At 41.3% G+C, this 15759-nt stretch overlaps 1 protein-coding gene across 4 annotated transcripts in view; it reads right to left on the bottom strand.

Annotated features, from left to right (window-relative positions):
- ERO1A (endoplasmic reticulum oxidoreductase 1 alpha) overlaps positions 1–11367 on the bottom strand; it is a 46376-nt gene extending 35009 nt beyond the window's left edge. For 2 of the 4 annotated variants that reach the window (XM_082384843.1, XM_082384844.1), the window contains exon 1: positions 8390–11367. In XM_082384843.1, coding sequence (XP_082240969.1) covers positions 8390–8503 — 114 coding nt within the window. In that variant the 5' untranslated portion in view covers positions 8504–11367. The remainder of the gene's footprint in view (positions 1–8389) is intronic. The other 2 variants (XM_082384845.1, XM_082384846.1) reach the window with 2 other exon arrangements.
- Positions 11368–15759: the final 4392 nt, after the last annotated feature.

Below are 15759 nucleotides of genomic sequence, written 5' to 3'. Positions count from 1 at the left end.
AGATAGGAGATGGAGAACATATGCTAGCTGGATTCCCTAGGGTTTGCCTGCTCCCACTTCCACCATCTTTCCTGAAGCCCAGTGGCATTCCCATCCTTGGTTTTTCTGAGACTCTATATTCTTATAATTCAGTTGTCTCTGTCTTTCCTTTATTTTAGTTTCCCACAGGATGTGTAGGTCACAGACAAGCTTGGTGAATGTATAAAAAGAAGTGATATTGAATTTATAAGAGAAACAATAATTCATTATAAGGATCTAACAACCCTCAAATATTGGCCATGACAGTTTTTATAGATTTGAAATGGTACTTAGAAATTACTTATCCTTAGCAACACTGAGATAGCAAATTAACCACAAAGCCAATCCTGATCTTCAAATGCTTAAAGCCAATGTCTTAACTGTATTTACTAAATCAAACTATTAAATCATGTTATAATTAGAAGCAATGGGAAATCATATTATAATCAGACATTGTTAACAGTTGTGAAGCTAAAATTCTGAGATGTTTATTTGGGACTAGGCAAACACCTAACAGAATTAATTAAGCAGTGCTTTAAGTAAGTAAAAAATATATTATGATTTTTTTAAACTAAAATTTTTATTTTTGTAATATACAGCATGCTGCAGAAAAGAGATCCTTATACTTTGGTCTGAATATTTACATTATAAACCACTTTGGATTATATTTTAGGGAGAGTTATTGACAATAAAAAAATAATTTAAAAATCTGTTGGTAAGGAAGCAAATTAAGAATACTTCATTGAAATACTGAATTTAGGTGTTTTCCTTTTGGAATATGTAAAATCCTACACTATCTTTTAATTTTAGAACATCACAAAACAGTAATGGAAATTTTTCACCTAAGAGAGAAGAATACTTAGGATGATGACGGCAATATTCAAGAGCTAAGTTTTTTGTTTGTTTGTTTGTTTGTTTAGCCAATTTGCCTAGTCTTATTTGTTTTGGACTAAAGAATTCAGTTTCTAGAAATCTGATCTACATATTTTGTCACTGTAATAACTATTTTCATTTCATGTGCAAATGTGCCCTTGTTTCCTGTAAAAATTATCTGAGTACACAAGAATCTTAGAGTCCTAATTTTGGGTACCAACAAAACAAAAGTGCTTCTAACCCAGATGATTTGATTTTTCACACCTCTTTCTTTTGAGCCTTCAAAGCAAAACCTCTAAGAACATAAAATAAGCTACTGTTTCTCCCCTTGGATACAAATTATTATACAAAGAACAATAGGCACAAAGGCTGCAAAGGCCAAAGAGATACATGCCAGATAGAGATATTAAATCACAAAAGAAAAAAACACAAAAATCTTAAGAGGAAGGGTTTGAGGCAATCCATTTCTCCCCCCCCCCCCCCGAGGAATTCATTTTTAAGGTAAAAATCTATCCTCCCCTCTTTTGGAAAGCTGCCCCTCAGGTACCACTCACCCCCTGCTCAGTTAACTGTCTCTCCTATGTGTTCCCATGACACTCCACATACTCTTACACAAGAATTACCTCACTGTATTGAATGTATCTATTTCACTCCCACCCACTAGAGTTAAGACCCTTGAGAGCAAACTCATGTTTGTTCATTTTTGTATTCCCGGTACTGAGCACTGTACTTCTAGAAAGCACACAGTAGATGCTCAATAATTATTTGTGGAATGGGTTGGTGAATGAATTAATGAATGCTGTCCATTGTCACTCTCATTCACTGGAGCCCAGCACCGCACTGCCTAATTATAACTATGTACTTCCATGTCACCTATGGTGGTGCTCAGTGCCAGACCATGCCAACTCAAGGGGCAGGAACGCACTCACAGAGCAAGGAAAGCAAGCAGCAAAGGCAAACAACCTTTTGTGTCCAACATTCTACTGATCTATATCCTAATTACAAAGGGAATGAGAAGAAGCCCCAAATCAGAAAGAAATGCAAGATGCCTCCAGAGCACAGGTGGCTTATAACCTAGAGGCCCCAGAGGAAGAGAAGGCAGGACAATGGTAGGTTTAAAAATCTTCTGCCCCTTACCTTAGAAATTGAGTAGGAGGTATTACCAACTACAATGACAGGCCACAGGGCAGCTAAGGAGGTACAGCGTGGCGGGGGCGGGGGGGGGTGTGAAAGGAGTTTCACTGGATGGAAAGAGTCCAGCAAAGAAGAGGCAGGAAGATACCTGGAAATCCAAGCCATCTGACTGTTCAGATAAGCTTGCCAACAGGCAGCAGAACCTGATCCCTGGAAGGAAGTCCGGCAGGTATGATACCAGGCCCAGTTATAGAAATTAGAGAACCAGGCATGTTACCAGAATAGAGTCTCAGGAAAAGTGTAAGGCAGAACTCCAGTTAATGGACCCAGGGCAGAACCTTGGAAACAAAGCAAAGTCCTATTACCTAAACTAAGACCAAAATACAGGTGCTGATCTATAAGAAAAATGGCTTGATGTTGTACTTCAAAATATGCTATGGCTGCATAAGTAACCACTACACTATCTCCCAAAGTGAAATAGAACTCTGGCCCTGGGGCTTCCCTGGTGGCGCAGTGGTTGGGAATCCGCCTTCCAGTGCAGGGGACACGGGTTCGAGCCCTGGTCAGGGAGGATCCCACGTGCCGCGGAGCAGCTAGGCCCGTGCGCGACAGCTACTGAAGCCCGCGTGCCACAACTGCTGAAGCCCGTGCGCTTAGAGCCCACGCTCCACAACGGGAGAGGCCACCGCGATGAGAAGCCCACGCACCGGAACGAGGAGTGGTTCCCGCTCGCCGCAGCTAGAGAAGGCCCGCGTGCAGCAACGAAGACCCAACGCGGCATGCATGCATGCATAAATAGATAAATAGATAAATAAATAAATAAGAACTCTGGCCCTACCATAGGAATCCAAATCTTTTAAAAATGCACCCGCTTCCCCGCCCCTGCAACATACACACAAAGTGCTTGATGAATGCTAAAATTTGAAGCTCGCTGCTCTAGGCTTCAGGTGATAATCAGCTTTGGTTTTGTGGAGGGCCAAACTAATAGGAAGCAACGGAAAGGCCCTTGTTGAGGGTGGTAGATATAAGGACCAAAGTAGGTCGAACACACAATATCACCCAGTTTAAAGTCCTGGTCTCTTAAGAGCTGGAAAGCCTTTGAAGGCCTTCTTTTGCTATCTTCCAAGCAACCCAGCAATCCCCTCCCTCACACACCCTCAAGGGGAGGCAGTGTATTAACAATGGCTAGCAGGCAGGCTCTGGAGTCAGGCCTTCTAGGGTTGAATCCCATCTCTGCTGCTTATTAGTTGTTGACATTGCCCCTGCTTTTTAACTTCTCTAGGCCTCAATTTCCTATCTGAGTACAAAAATAGAAGTAACAGTAGTTCCCATCTCAAAGAGTTGATATCAAGATAAAACGACCCAGAGTAAATGCCCAGTAAATGTTGATCATTACTATTACCCTACCGCTGCTTAAATGCTTCCAGTGACAGGGATCTTGCTATTCCCCAAAGCAAAAGGCCAGGTTTGCAGTTAAAATTCTCCAAAAACTTTACATCTGAAGCTCCAGTGCAACACACAACTAGATAACCAAATGTTAGCCCCATTATTTCTCCATTGACTCTCATTGGTTTGGACCAAATACCAAAATACACAAGGCAAGGGAAAAGAAAATACACTGGCCTGCTTGTTCTCTAGTTTTTGGATAGAGGTATCCTTTACTTTGCAATGAAAGACAAAACAAAAAACACTTTCTAAATAGTCTTCCTGTGTCCCAACAACTTCCAGTCCTACCATAGATTTTTTTTTTCCAAAGCACTGTAAGAATATATTCCTCATACTTGTATGAAATACCTTTCAAAAGTGCTCAAAATGCGCTTTATTTGGCAAAGAACTGCAGTTGTGCTAAATTTTATTGAGTTTTATGACCATTAAAGAAAAAAAAGAACATGAAAAACATTCATTCACTGACAGAGCAGACTGGGACAACTGTTAAAGAAAGAATAGAAACACCAAAAGATTCTATCCTGGCTAGTAGGCACCATTCTAAGAACATGGAATGCTATGAGCTATTTCTTCTTTAAAGTCTTGGTCTTGCTAGAACTTTAAATTGTTGCTAAATGACCCAAAGTATGGCAACCAACGTTAAATACATTTTGGTCCACGTGCTTTGTTCAGAAAAGCCTGGAATGTTGTAAGCATTCACAGTCAATGGACACCTCTCCAGTATAACCTGTTTCAAAGATCCCTCTGACTAAGTATTAATCCTGGACTTATTTCCACCCACCACTTAGCATATTATCAAGTGTCTCTTCCATGGCCCAGCCACTCTGACTAACAAAAACTCTTTTTTTTAAATTGACCTAAACAAGACACCCAGACAAGTAAGTCTGCTAAAATACATGAATGCAGAGTGTATCTACAATGCACTCCAAAGGAAAAATAATCCACCTTTGAAGTAGCTATTATGGATTACCTGAACTACTCCCCTTTCATTAACCTGAGGGAGATTTACTGCATTCAAGCAAGTGGATCTGAGGGTTACCAGCATTAGCTATATTAAGAGAGATAAAACATTCTGAGTATGGAAGTTTACAAACTCATTTCTAATTAATTTTAAAAAGATGTAAAAGATGTCCATACTGCCTCCGTATCTGGGCTTCAATATCTCTTCTGAGGTGATTTATTTAAAATGCATCCTGGGATTCCATGAATTGGGACTAAAGTTCTGTTACATTCGTTCTGTCTAATGGTGCATAACGAGGAAATAATTGTCACAAAGGAATAAACTCTGAAAAATCTTCATTTACTTCAAGCCCATACCTACTACAATACTATTTTGATTTAAAGAAAGGGTGAGTCCTGATTTATGGGGTTTTTACACAAAATTGTACATGTGTTAGACTTCATAAACTTGTATACCAACAGGGGGAAAAAAGCCAATTTTCTGTGTAAAAAAAATTTTTTTAACATTGTTTAACAGAATGATACAGGGATTGGGGGAAGGGAATGTATATAAGGAAGATTTATAAGTTCCAGACAATTGATCACTTATTTTGAGCAACTAAGTTGAAGCACTGTTCTCAAAAGAACTTACAACATACAGTGAAAATGGTTTAAATAGGATGTGATGTCAATAACAGACATATGCAATAACTCAGGGGTCCCCAACCCCGGGGCCGAGGACCTCTACCGGTCCGTGGCCTGTTAGGAACCGGGCCGCACAGCAGGAGGTGAGAGGAGGGTCAGCCAGTGAAGCTTCATCTGCTGCCCCCCATCGCTCTGCATTACCGCCTGAGCCATCCTCCCACCCCCGCACCCCGCCCCGGTCCGTGGAAAAACTGTCTTGCACGAAACCAGTCCCTGGGTCCAAAAAGGTTGGGGACGGCTGCAGTAACTGACTAAGTTTAAATATTCATTGGAAGCTGTCAACCCATCTTTAATTAAGAATATACTTCAGGGGCTTCCCTGGTGGCGCAGTGGTTGAGAATCTGCCTGCCAATGCAGGGGACACGGGTTCGAGCCCTGGTCTGGGAAGATCCCACATGCCACGGAGCAAATGAGCCCGTGAGCCACAATTACTGAGCCTGCGCGTCTGGAGCCTGTGCTCCGCAACAAGAGAGGCCGCGATGGTGAGAGGCCCGCGCACCGCGATGAAGAGTGGTCCCCACTTGCCGCAACTAGAGAAAGCCCTCGCACAGAAACGAAGACTCAACACAGTCATAAATAAATAAATAAATAAATAAATAAATAAATAAAAGAACGTGAATTTCTAAAAAAAAAAAAAAAAAAGAATATACTTCAGCTCCTGTAGTGTTCACATCCTGTATTATAATTTCCCTAACACTTGATGAGCACCAATTATTTACCAGTCTCCGTTCTCTGGAGTGTCAAGAATTGGGACTAAACTAATTTTTTAATTTATTTTTTGATCTCTCAAAACTTGTTCATAGTAGGCCTCAATAAATGCTTACTGAATTTAGTCTGATTATTTGTAGAGCTTTGTACATTTTACTTCAGTGACTTTCTAAGGTCGAATAACTAACCACATGCTGCTCTGGCTCAAATCAGAACTCCTACAAACAAGCCAGGCACCCATGCAACAGTGTGGTGAGGGGTGATGGTGTGGTAACTCAAGGCAGAAGTGGTAAAAGGCACAGGCAACAGGAAGGAAGAAAGGGATATGACTATAAACAAAAAAAAAGAGTCAACAGGACTTTGTGGCCAGTTGGAAACTGCAAATAGAACCAGACAAGATTTGAACTTGTATTTCCAAATCTCAGGTGAAAATTTAGTTTTAAATTTAGTTTCTAGCAATATTTACCAACTTTTTAAATTTTTTTAAAATACCTAAAATACCTCTTCCCAAGCCCCAAAGAACATGATTTGCTGAACTGTAAGCTCTTCAGGGCAGGGATTATGCCATAGTTATTTCTGTATTCCAAACTCTCAGATCAATGTACATAGTGTTTATAAATGTTTTTTGAATGAATAATTTGTTCCTCCCCTTATCTTTTCTGTCTCCATTTTTTTCTTTTATCTGTCTCTCCCTCTGTTTTGGTGTGCATGCCGATGTTTGTCTCCATTTTTCTCTTCATGTCTATTGGTCACAGTCCCCTCCCTCCTCTCCTCCCCTTTCCCCCATCCCTTCCATTACTGAACATAATAGAACTAAGGTATACTTGTTTCCTTTATTGAATTGGAATTGATGGTCTCTGTTTTTAAGTTTATTTAACTAACCCATTTTAAATGTCCCCTTAAATTTGTATTTTACTCATTTTATTACTTTTTAATTTGGCTCTGGAAAGAAAAACAGTCACTCTTGTTCTTAAAGGAAAAGAAAGAGGTCTAACAGATTTTTGTGTATTTTAATCTTGAAAATATTGTGAAAGAGTAAAAAAAGCCTAACACTAATCAGAAGAAAAAGTAAATGAATATAAAAAACTAAAAGCTCCCCAATTTTAATCAGATATCTAAAATGGTTATGGGGGAGGGGAGTGAACGTTTAAAAGTTCAACATGTACTTTTATTCCATTATCCAAATATCTAGAATGTAGTTGAAAATGTTACAATGGACATCTTTCTGCACTGAATACCTTATTTTTAAGTCCACTTATTTCTAATTTACTTATTTTTAAATGTTTAAACTTTGTGATATGTTGTATTTGTAAGCAGAAGAAAAATTACCCTTTTTCCTTTTAAGTACTTGATTGTGTACTGTTTGTAATCACTGAAGGTAAAGGAGCTTTTCAATCTCTTAGTTATAAAGCAGCAATTTTCTTTCAACTTCTCTTACACCTTCCCAGCTATCACTCACCCCAACTTCCAAATCACTCAGCAAAAAATAAAATCCAAGAATTTAAATCAGTGAAAGAGATGACACCTCTTCTCATAATATTTAAATTCTTCTTTCCTCTGTGAAATAGTATTACCCCCCCTACACACATAAAATGTTATTTCTGATAAGTTAATAGTAACATCTACTTAAAAGGAACAATTTGGATACCCATATCTCAATTTTGTATAAATGTAATTTTTATCAACAGAAGCCAACCAAAAGGTGACTTTAAGAATAATGATATTAAAATATCAGATATTGTGGGCACCAAAAACCTGTAACTTTCTTTGAATTTTTTTCTCAAGGAACCCACATCTCTTACTAACAGAAGGAAATAACCATAATAAGCTTGTAATTAAACTTGTGCACTGAGGACCGTTCTCCCAATTCAGACCAGCAATATGGATGTCACGGTAAAAGAGTCCCACTACATTCAAGAAAAACAAAGGACACATAGGGCGAGTAGTCACAGGGCAACCGCGGCCCCCAAGACACCAGGCAGTTAGGCTTAGACACAGAAAAGCCACACGAAGCCATTCTCCTGCCTGACAGGGAGATCTGAGGGCAGCCCCCCTGCAAAAGCCTGTCCTGGCCAGAAAGGCTGGAGAAGACATCCAGCACAGGCACAGTCCACACTGTTCCAAGTCAAATTAGAAGTTAGGAAGACCCAGGTTCTGCGAAAATAAAAATACTGTGTGTGTGTGTGTGTGTGTGTGTGTGTGTGTGTGTGCACCCGCGCGCACCTTCCCCGGGCAGGAAAGACCAAAAAAGATGCACAAACCAACTAGGTAGAAACAGCGGTGCACCCACACCTCTCGTCCCACGCCTGATCGGAAGCGCGGGAGGGCGAGCCGACGTCGGTTCAGGCTGTTTGGGGGGTGGGGGGGGGGACCGGTCCACACCAACCCAGGCGAGCTGCAGAGGATTCAGCCACTGCCAGGGAGCAGAAGCACAGAGGGCTCCTTCCGGAAGGGTGGAGATGCAGAGACGCACCCCCAGCGCCCCACCTGCCCGGGCGCACGGGACAGAGCGCACGGCGGAGGCAGGGGTCCCGGGACCCGCAGCGCCGCCACGCACACCCCTCACCTGGCAGAAGCACCTCTGCGCCGCCGTCTCCGGGGGCTGCTGCCCGCTGTGGCCCGAGCCCAGCAGCCCCACGGCGCCCAGGAAGCCGATCAGGAAGCCCCAGCGGCGGTCCATAGCCGCTCCGGCCGCTCGTCGCGCCGCACCTCGGAATCCCCAGCGATCGGGAGCAGGCCGTGAGTCCGCAGATAAAGCCCGCGCGGGCCTGCCCCCGGCCGCGCCCCACCTCCCGGCCGCCTCCCAGGCCCGCCCTCGGCTCTCCCGCCTCTCAGAAGCCGCCACCTCCCAGTGCAGCCTGCGGACGTGCCGGGGACCCCGCGCTGGCAGGCCGGGGTCTGAGGCCCGCTTCCTTCCCCACGCGTGAGGCTGACGCACCAAACCGCTTCCCGGCTCGGCCCCTCCCGGTGCGCCGCGCCCGCCCCCGGCTCCGGCCCCTTTAACGCCCGGGGCCCGGAGACTGGAGCGGGCTGTCTGCCCCCAGCCCCGCGTGGGAGTCGGGGTCCTTCCCGCTCCGAGAGCCGAGCCGGAGCGAAAGCTGGAGGGGTCTGTGTCTTCCGGCAGAGCCCCGCCCCAGCCTGCTCACTCCCAGCCAATCCTTTCGTATCTCAGTGTGAGGAAATCAAAACTGTGAATTACGTGTCCCCAGTGGCCCTGGCTGAGTGCTAAGGCTGAAAAGGATATTCGTGATCATCTAGACCAGGGCTGCATATCTAATCTAGATTTTCTAGTAGTCACATCAAAAGAGCAAAAAGAAACAGGTGAAGTTAATTTTACTAGTAGATTTTATTGAAACCATTATGTGCAAAATATTTCAAAATATACTCAATAGTAGATGATTCATAAAATATTTTACATTTTTTATTTTTAGCTTTGAAATCTGATGTGTATTTTTTATGAACTAGCCACATTTCATAGTCAAATGTGGCCAGTGGCTACTGTGTGGACAGAGGGGGAGATTACTGTTTATTTTATAGGAGGAAACAGGCCCAGAGAGGTGAGGCGATGTGAGCTAGGAATGGGAGCTGGGCAGTGAGAGAGCCAGGTCCTCTGATCCCAGCTGTGGGACTGGTCCATCAGCTTTTTTTTTTTTTTTTTTTAAAGGATAAATTTTCAAGGTGAAACTGGAAAACATTCCAACATCTTACACATTACATTAAAAGTTAAAATATTTCTATTTATTCTTTTGGTAAATCTCTTCCTGTTTGTTTCTGCTTTTGTTTTTTCTTAAAAAGCCATCACTTATTGACGTAACTCTAGGATATGGTAGGCCTCAAATAGATATTATACTCCTATTTTCTAGCTGAGAAGAATAGGCATAGAATTTATATACGTTATTTAAAATCACTTGGTATGGTAGGGGCGAGACTCAAACCCTATGCTCTGTCCATCACTGCCAAGTGAATTGACATGTAATTAAAAAGTCACCAATCATCTGACATCCTGGTGGGCCGGGGAAGCTCTGATCTTAATATCTACAAAATGCAATGTATGCATATTAATACAATCTCTCGCTTTACCCCGAAAATTACTTTTTCACTATACTGTGTATGGGTTCTACTTATCCTTCTAGGGCCAGACCCAGCTCACTCAGTCCCTCATCATGAGCCTTCCTGGTTTCCTCTTCACCCAGTTCCACTGGGTGGAACTTACACTCTGCCAGATTGAGCTTGACATTAGAGATATAAAGACGTATAAAACCCAGTCCCTGCATGTGGATGGACACCCCATGGAATTTAGTATGTAATCTTTTATGACAGTTCTACTTTATGTTTCTACCACTGAATTGTAATCTCTTTTAACTTCTTAAGCAGGAATTATGTCTCAAACATGCCTGTGACTCCCAGAAATCTTTGCACACGTTTGTAAAATGAATGAATATATTCCATATGGCCACAGTATTGATATCTGAAGATTAAGCTATCAAAAATGAGAAACACAGTATGAAAAGGGGGAAACTAAATGAATAAAGCCTAAAATTGCAGAAAGAAGCAATCTGAACATCATCAGCTCTGGATTTCACTCTGATGCAATAGCCCGTAATTTGGGAGAATTTAAAAACATCAGTATTCCCAGGATGAAGGCTCTAGTCTATAAGATTCAAATTCTTGCCCAGAACAAATTTCTAGCAAACTTAAAATCAGAAACAATCAACATATAAGACAATTTTTTTAAAATTTATTGTCTTTTTTTCCCCAGCCTTATTGAAGTATAACTGAGAAATAAAATTGTCAGATATTTAAAGTGTATATCTAACTGATTTGACAGACATATACATTGTGAAAGGATTCTCCCCATCAAGTTAACCCATCTATCATCTTACATATTTACCCTTTTCCCCTCCCTTGGTGAGAACATTTAAGTTCAACTCTCTCAGAAAATATCAATGATACAATACAGTGTTATCAACTATGGTCACCATGTTACACACTAGATTCTCAGAACTTATTCATCTTATAGCTGAAAGTCTGTACCCTTTTACCAACCTCTCCCTGCTTTCCCGACCCCCTTGCCCCTGGCAACCATTTATCTACTCTCTGTTTCTATGAGTTTGATTTTTTTAATTATTATTCCACATATAAGTGATGCCATGCAGTATTTGTCTTGTCTGACTTACGTTCACTTAGCATAGTGCCCTCAAGCCCCATCCATGTTGTAGCAAATGGCAGGATTTCCTTTCTCATGCTGAATAATAGTCTATTGTATATGTATACGACATCTTCATTATCCATTTATCTGCTGACAGACACTTAGGTTGTTTCTATGCTTTGGCAATTGCGAATAATGCTGGATGGATGTGGAAGTACAGATATCCGGGTATATACCCAGAAGTGAGATTGCTGGATCTTACTTTATTGTCTTGAAAATTATAATTTTTCCTATTAGATTTGTAAGTGATTTTAGAATGTGTAAAATACAGTTTTATACATATTGTATAAATATTACTGACATTTCCCTGAGAACCCTTTGAGTTGGTCCTTTGTGTGAGTTCATTTCTTCAACTCTGCCTCCTCTGGCACCATCTTGCCTATGTTAAGGCCATGAAATAACTGATTAGTTATCAAATAACTATTTAAGGAGCATCCACAGGGTACATAGTTCAACCTTGGATTTCTGAAACTACAGCCTCCCATATATTGTAACTTTGCTAAACAATAGTAAATTTTTTAGAGATGAACAAGGCCACCGTCTTGTTATTCTAATACTAGTGATCATAACAATAACATGACTTAGATTTAATGTACACAGCATTTCTTGATGGAATTCTGTTTACTCTGCAAATAACAGCTATTATTATTTTTTTAATGACCAAAGCAGGAAATGGCTTGAGTCCAATTTCTCAAAATGGGATTTCTGTGGGAAACTTCTCAGTACATGAACATTTTCTGACGTTGAATTGACTAGAAGGAAATGATTAAGGAAAAAATGTGATCAAGGAAAAGGATTATTATGACACACAAGAGGAAGAAAGGCTAAGTAAAAACCTAAAGGTCTGGTTCTGATATTTGATTAGATCTATGTAATATTTACTGAATGTAAGTGTGCACATGCTGTATTGCTAGACTTTTCTGTTGAGCTGCTTGAGATCATCTGAGTTGGGGAGACCTGCCACCTAAGTTCTGTCATCACCTTCTTTACCTCAGGTTCCTGAAAGAATGAACTATAAATAGTAACTGACTTCACTTCCTAACTTTGGGTTCATACCTTAGCCCAATGTGCAATCTGGTTGCCAACTCCACTCTCTTACTCTTCTTTACCTGACCTTCTTATTGCCAAATCTAATTGCCATTTTTCATTGAAATCATAACATCTCTGCTGCATTTTGACAAAGCAGATTCCTTCTTTCTTTGATTCAATTTCTTATGCACTGAACATTCCAGATCCTCCTCATAGTTCTCTGATATTATTTAACTGTCTCCTTCATGGGCTTTCCCTGAGCCCTCCTCTAAGATGTGAGTGTTCCCCAGTATTCTATCCTTTCTTCAGTGCTTTTCCTCATCCATCTATACTCTCCCCTGGAGAAACGTGCCCAATCTCATGATTTAAAATATTTCCTTTATGCTAATGACTCCCAAATCTATTTTTCCAGTTCAGATCTCTCCCTTGAGCTTCAAAATCCAACTGCCTATTGGACACAGCCATCTGGTTGTCTCAGAAATGTTTGATCACATTACCATACATATCTAGACAGCTAGAAATCAGAAAACCATCCTCAGTTTCCCCCTCTCTTTCACCTTCCATAACCTATTCTGTCCTGCCAGTTCTGTCATCAATTTATTTCCTCCTCTCCATCTTTATGACCAAGGACTGGTTTCAGCCCTGATTGTTGCTCACCTGATTTATTACCATATTTCCTTAACTGATTACCCAACTTCTAGGCTTGTACCCCTCAAAAAACAGTCTTCCCTGCTAGCCTGGTTTCTCAAAAATGTAAATCACACTTCTGTCTAAAATCTGTGATGCTCCTGATCTGATGCTTCTGAATAATTAAATTCAAGATTCTCAGCACGACATTCAAGGTCCCCATCTATTTCTCCAACTTCACTTCCAACACCTCTCTTCCTTATAGTTAGTGAACTGCTAACTATTCCTCCATAGAGACCTTGTTTCCAGCTTCCACTGTTAGAAGTACTGATGAAATCTTCTAGATAGTGAAAAAAAAAAAAAAAGGCAGAAACAGATGAGAAGAGATAGAAAAAAAAATAGAGGATTAATTCAAGGAGAACAGTCTGACTAATAAGAGTACCACTTAGAGAGGACATGCAAACATAGGAAATAATCTTAGAAGTAATTCAAGAAAATAGCCAAAATGGAGGGATGGCTATCCAGATTCACTGGGCATACTAAATGCCCCGTCAGTGGATGGAAAATGCCCCTAACAGAGATAAAAATTTCAAAAAGAAGAAAGAAATCTTGGCTGCTGACAAAGAATTGAGAATCAGAAGGGCACTACAGAAGCACTGGAAGCTACAGGACAATGGAGCAAGGCCTTCAAAATTCTGAGAATTCTATAGCCAGCCAAACTATTAATCAAGTATGACAGTAGAATTAAGATATTGTTAGATACAAAGAATAATGCACATCTTTAAATCCTTTCTAGGAAAAGTCACGGAAAGGATATGATCCAACCAAACAAAGGAGTAAAACAAAAAAGAGGAGACCTGGGTATCAGGAAAGAGAAGATAGTACACAAGAGAGGAGCTAGGGAAGTTCTAGAAGGGAGTTACGCAGCATCCCTACAGAACCCAGATTAGAGGAAGAAGATGGAGGCCTCCAGTAGGGGTGTCTCTAGTTAAAATTGGGACTGGAGGAATACCTGATGTGACTTTCTGAAAAACACTATTCAGAGGAATTTTACAATTGTGTTGTAAATTTGGGAAGAAAAAGTGATTTTAAAAAATAGCTAAGCATATTTTTAAAATGAGGCAGCTTTTAATTATAGGAAGTTCAAAACAGCTTTACAATAAAGCAAATGTAACTATAGTATATTGCTTGACTTGCATAGCCGCACAATAAGACAAATGCTGGAAAGTGATTTAACCAAAACTTGTATATATTGTATATGGGGTGGTGGAGGTAGGGAAAATGGGAATCTGGAATAATATAAAGGTGCTGAATCTTTATCTTTCTTATTAGGAAGTCAAAAGATAAAGCCTAAAATTGATCTAACAAGAAATAGCAGCATAAGCATGTTAGTTAGAAATGTGGAGGTAAATAAAAAAAAAAATGAGTTAAAGAATTGGAGGGGCTTCCCTGGTGGCACAGTGGTTAAGAATCCACCTGCCAATGCAGGGGACACGGGTTCGAACCCTGGCCAGGGATGATCCCACATGCTGCAGAGCAACTAAGCCCGTGCACCACAACTACTGAGCCTGTGCTCTAGAGCCCGCGAGCCACAACTACTGAGCCCGTGTGCCACAATTACTGAAGCCCACGCACCTAGAACCCGTGCACCGCAACAAGAGAAGCCACCGCAATGAGAAGCCCGCGCACCGCAACAAAGAGTAGCCCCCACTCACCGCAACAAAGAGTAGCCCCCACTCACCACAACTAGAGAAAGCCCGTGCACAGCAACGAAGACCCAACGCAGCCAAACATTAAAATTTTAAAAAAAAATTAATAAAAAAAAAATTGGATAGTGGGTCTCAGGGATAGAATAGGGTGGGGCAGTAGACTCCTCTTTTTCAATCTAAGCCTTGTAGTACTAAAAAAAAAACTTTATGTATTACTTTGATTAAAGAAGAGTATTTCCCAGAAGCTAGGAATTCTAACTTCTATTCCTACATCAACATCTTGCTGCTCAGCCATAGACACATTCAATTAAGTGCATTCTGATAAGTATTTGGGGGTAGATATCTGGAATGACAAATTTCTAAAAAGTCGAGTGTTATAGCTGATGTGTAAGCAAAAGTAGTTGCTACTTGCCTATCTGGTACTGTTTCCCAATTCTCTCTAGAAAAATATCAGTTCCTGTTGTATTAGTTATCCATCACCATGTAACAAATGACCACAAACTTAGTGGCTTAAAACAACAAACATTTTTTTTTTTAAATCTATCTCCTTTTCTTAAACTTGTTCAATATGCTTTTTTTTTTAAATTTATTTATTTTATTTATTTTTGGCTGTGTTGGGTCTTCGTTTCTGTGTGAGGGCTTTCTCTAGTGGCGAGTGGGGGCCACTCTTCATTGCGGTGCGTGGGCCTCTCACTGTCGCGGCCTCTCTTGTTGCGGAGCACAGGCTCCAGACGCACAGGCTCAGTAGTTGTGGCTCACGGGCCTAGCTGCTCCGCCGCATGTGGGATCTTCCCAGAGCAGGGCTCGAACCCGTGTCCCCTGCATTGGCAGGCAGATTCTCAACCACTGTGCCACCAGGGAAGCCCAACAAACATTTATTATCTCAAGTTTTTGTGGGCCAGCAGTTCAGGAACAGCTGAACTGGGTTGCGTGACTCAGTCTCTCATGATGTTGCAATTAAGACTAGAGCTTCAGTCATCTGAAGGCTTGCCTAGGGTTGGAGGCTCTGCTTCGAAAATGGCTCACTCACGTGGCTGTTGGCAGGAGGCCTCAGTTCCTTGCTGGTTGTTCCTTTCCGTGTGGGTCTCTCCACAGATCTGTCGATGTGTCCTCTTGGCATGACAACTGGCTTCCCCCAGAGGGAGTGATCCAAGGGAGAGTAAGGAGGAAACCCCAATGCCTTTCACGACCTAGGCTCAATGGTCGTCTACTGTCACTTCCACTTTATTCTATTTGTCTAGAACAAGTCGCTAGATCCAGGGGAGGGAAATTAGGCTCCACTTCTTGAAATGGGAAGTATCAAAGAATTTGTGTACATATTTTAAAACCACAACACCCATCAATGCTACATTATACGTTAGT

The sequence above is a fragment of the Balaenoptera borealis genome, assembly GCF_965194805.1.
Source record: "Balaenoptera borealis genome assembly, chromosome: 3".
Lineage (NCBI taxonomy): Eukaryota > Metazoa > Chordata > Mammalia > Artiodactyla > Balaenopteridae > Balaenoptera > Balaenoptera borealis.
The sequence above is the reverse complement of the archived record's forward strand: the minus strand, read 5'-3'. Positions and strand labels throughout refer to the sequence as shown.